At 50.7% G+C, this 2,973-nt stretch overlaps 1 protein-coding gene across 1 annotated transcript; it reads left to right on the top strand.

The window, feature by feature from the left end:
* Positions 1–20: 20 nt before the first annotated feature.
* Positions 21–2,096, top strand: LOC108491378. The gene is given in 1 exon segment (XM_017800933.2): positions 21–2,096. A coding segment is annotated over 1 exon segment (2,076 nt).
* Positions 2,097–2,973: the final 877 nt, after the last annotated feature.

Below are 2,973 nucleotides of genomic sequence, written 5' to 3'. Positions count from 1 at the left end.
TCTTTCTGGAAAGTCCTAAAATGGGACAACAGCTAACTACCCCTTTGAGTCTGACCCTAGATCACTGGAAGAAAGTCAAGAATCGAGCACACCATCAATCTGTGGAAGTCAAGAAACACCAGTGGATAACCTTCTGCTCCTCCGAGTGGCCAACGTTTAATGTTGGTTGGCCCCGGGATGGAACTTTTGACTCTGATGTTATTTTGCAGGTTAAAGCTAGGATTTTCTCTCCTGGACCGATGGGACACCCGGACCAAGTGGCCTATATAGTCACTTGGGAAAACCTCTCCCTCGAACCACCACCGTGGGTGACTCCTTTTCTCAGTCCTACACGAAGAGTCCCCCTCCCTTCTGCCCCTAATTCGGACCCTTCGACCACCTCCTTGTGTCCTGTTGTGGTAAAACAAAAGCCTGTTCTACCCCCTGATGAGAGTGTTCCTGCTGATCTGCTGAGTGAGAATCCCCCTCCTTACCATGCTCCCCCGCAGGCCGCTGCGGCTGTTCCAGACGAAGCCCCAGCAGAAGGACCGGAGGTTGCTCCCTCCCCCATTGCGGGGCGACTCAGAGAAAGAAGAGGACAGGGAGATTCCTCACACATCCTGCCCCTCCCACTCGCAGGAGTGGAAGGAAATCAGTTTCAGTATTGGCCCTTTTCTGCTTCAGACTTGTACAACTGGAAAACTCATAACCCGTCCTTTTCCCAAGACCCGCAGGCCCTAACAGCCCTGATAGAATCTATCCTCCTTACCCACCAACCCACGTGGGACGATTGCCAACAGCTCCTGCAGGTCCTCCTAACTACGGAGGAAAAGCAGAGAGTCATTCTGGAAGCCCGAAAGCATGTCCCGGGGGCAGACGGGAGACCAACCCAATTGCCAAACGAGATCGAGGCTGCCTTTCCCCTCACCAGACCTGCTTGGGATTTCAACACGGCTGAAGGTAGGGAACACCTACGTCTTTATCGCCAGGTGCTTGTAGCGGGCCTCCAAGGGGCAGGAAGACGCCCCACCAATTTGGCCAAGGTAAGATCAGTAATGCAGGGAACCGACGAGCCGCCCACTGTGTTTCTAGAAAGACTTAAAGAGGCATATCGGAGGTACACTCCCTTTGACCCAGATAGCCCCAATCAGGAAGTAAGTGTTTCTATGTCTTTCATATGGCAATCAGCTCCTGATATTAGGAGTAAGCTCCAGAGAATGGAAAATTTGCAGGGGCAAGGTCTTAGAGACCTCTTGAGGGAGGCAGAGAGAATTTTTAACAAAAGAGAGACACCAGAAGAAAGAGAAGAAAGACAAAAAAGAGAGGCAGAAGATAGAGAGGCAATGAGAGATCGAAAGCAAAATAAGGAATTAAGCAGAATCCTGGCCACAGTAGTAAAAAAGGAAGATGAGGGCAGAGTAGAGAAGAAGGGAGATCGAGGGCGTGTCCGACTAGAGAAAGACCAGTGTGCCTATTGCAAAAAAAGGACACACTGGGTAAAGGACTGTACCAAGAGAAAGAGAAAACAGAGGGAAGAAAAAGCTGAAATCCTTAACCTCGATTAGGGAGGTCGGGGCCAGGAACCCCCACCTAAGCCCAGGGTAACTCTTCATGTTGGGGGACAGCCAGTCACCTTCATGGTAGATACTGGGGCGCAACATTCCGTCCTTACCCAGACGACTGGCCCGCTTAGTAAGAAAACAATATGGGTAGAAGGAGCCACTGGAGCCAAACGATACCGCTGGACTACAAGCCGGGAGGTTCAGCTTGCTTCAGGGACAGTGACTCATACCTTCCTGCATGTACCAGACTGTCCCTACCCCCTGCTAGGACGGGACCTACTAACCAAGCTTGGAGCACACATCTACTTTGAAAACAAGGGAGCCAAGGTTACTGATTCCAAAGGGACACCCATACAAGTGCTTACTCTTAAATTAGAAGATGAATATAGACTACATCATGGTCCCCATCCTGTCCAGACAGACATAGATCAGTGGCTGTCCAAGTACCCTGACGCTTGGGCAGAGACGGGAGGAATGGGGCTGGCCATACACCAGCCACCCCTAATTATTGACCCACGTGGGATGATTGCCAACAGCTATTACAGGTCCTCCTAACTACGGAGGAAAAGCAGAGGGTCATCCTGGAAGCCCGGAAGCACGTCCCGGGGGCAGATGGGAGACCGACCCAACTGCCAAATGAAATTGAGGCTGCCTTCCCTCTTACTAGACCTGCTTGGGACTTCAACACGGCTGAAGGTAGGGGACACCTACGTCTTTATCGCCAGGTGCTTGTAGCGGGCCTCCAAGGGGCAGGAAGGCGCCCCACCAATTTGGCCAAGGTAAGATCAGTAATGCAGGGAACCGACGAGCCGCCCACTGTGTTTCTAGAAAGACTTAGAGAGGCATATCGGAGGTACACTCCCTTTGACCCAGATAGCCCTGATCAGGAAGTAAGTGTTTCTATGTCTTTCATATGGCAGTCAGCTCCTGATATTAGGAGTAAGCTCCAGAGAATGGAAAATCTACAGGGGCAAAGTCTTAGAGACCTCTTAAGAGAGGCAGAGAGGATTTTTAACAAAAGAGAAACTCCAGAGGAAAAAGAAGAGAGACAGAAAAGAGAGGCAGAAGATAGAGAGGCAATGAGAGATAGGAAGCGAAATAAAGAATTAAGCAGAATCCTGGCCACAGTAGTAAGAAAGGAAGATGAGGGCAGAGTAGAGAAGAAGGGAGATCGAGGGCGTGTCTGACTAGAGAAAGACCAGTGTGCCTATTGCAAGGAAAAAGGACACTGGGTAAAGGACTGTACCAAGAAAAAGAAAAAACAGAGGGAAGAAAAAGCTGAAATCCTTAACCTCGATTAGGGAGGTCGGGGCCAGGAACCCCCACCTGAGCCCAGGGTAATTCTTCATGTTGGGGGACAGCCAGTCACCTTCATGGTAGATACTGGGGCACAGCATTCCGTCCTCACCCAAACGACTGGCCCGCTTAGTAA

The sequence above is a fragment of the Nannospalax galili genome, unplaced genomic scaffold (genome assembly GCF_000622305.1).
Source record: "Nannospalax galili isolate Female #2095 unplaced genomic scaffold, S.galili_v1.0 scaffold280, whole genome shotgun sequence".
Classification (NCBI taxonomy): Eukaryota; Metazoa; Chordata; class Mammalia; order Rodentia; family Spalacidae; genus Nannospalax; species Nannospalax galili.
The sequence above is the reverse complement of the archived record's forward strand: the minus strand, read 5'-3'. Positions and strand labels throughout refer to the sequence as shown.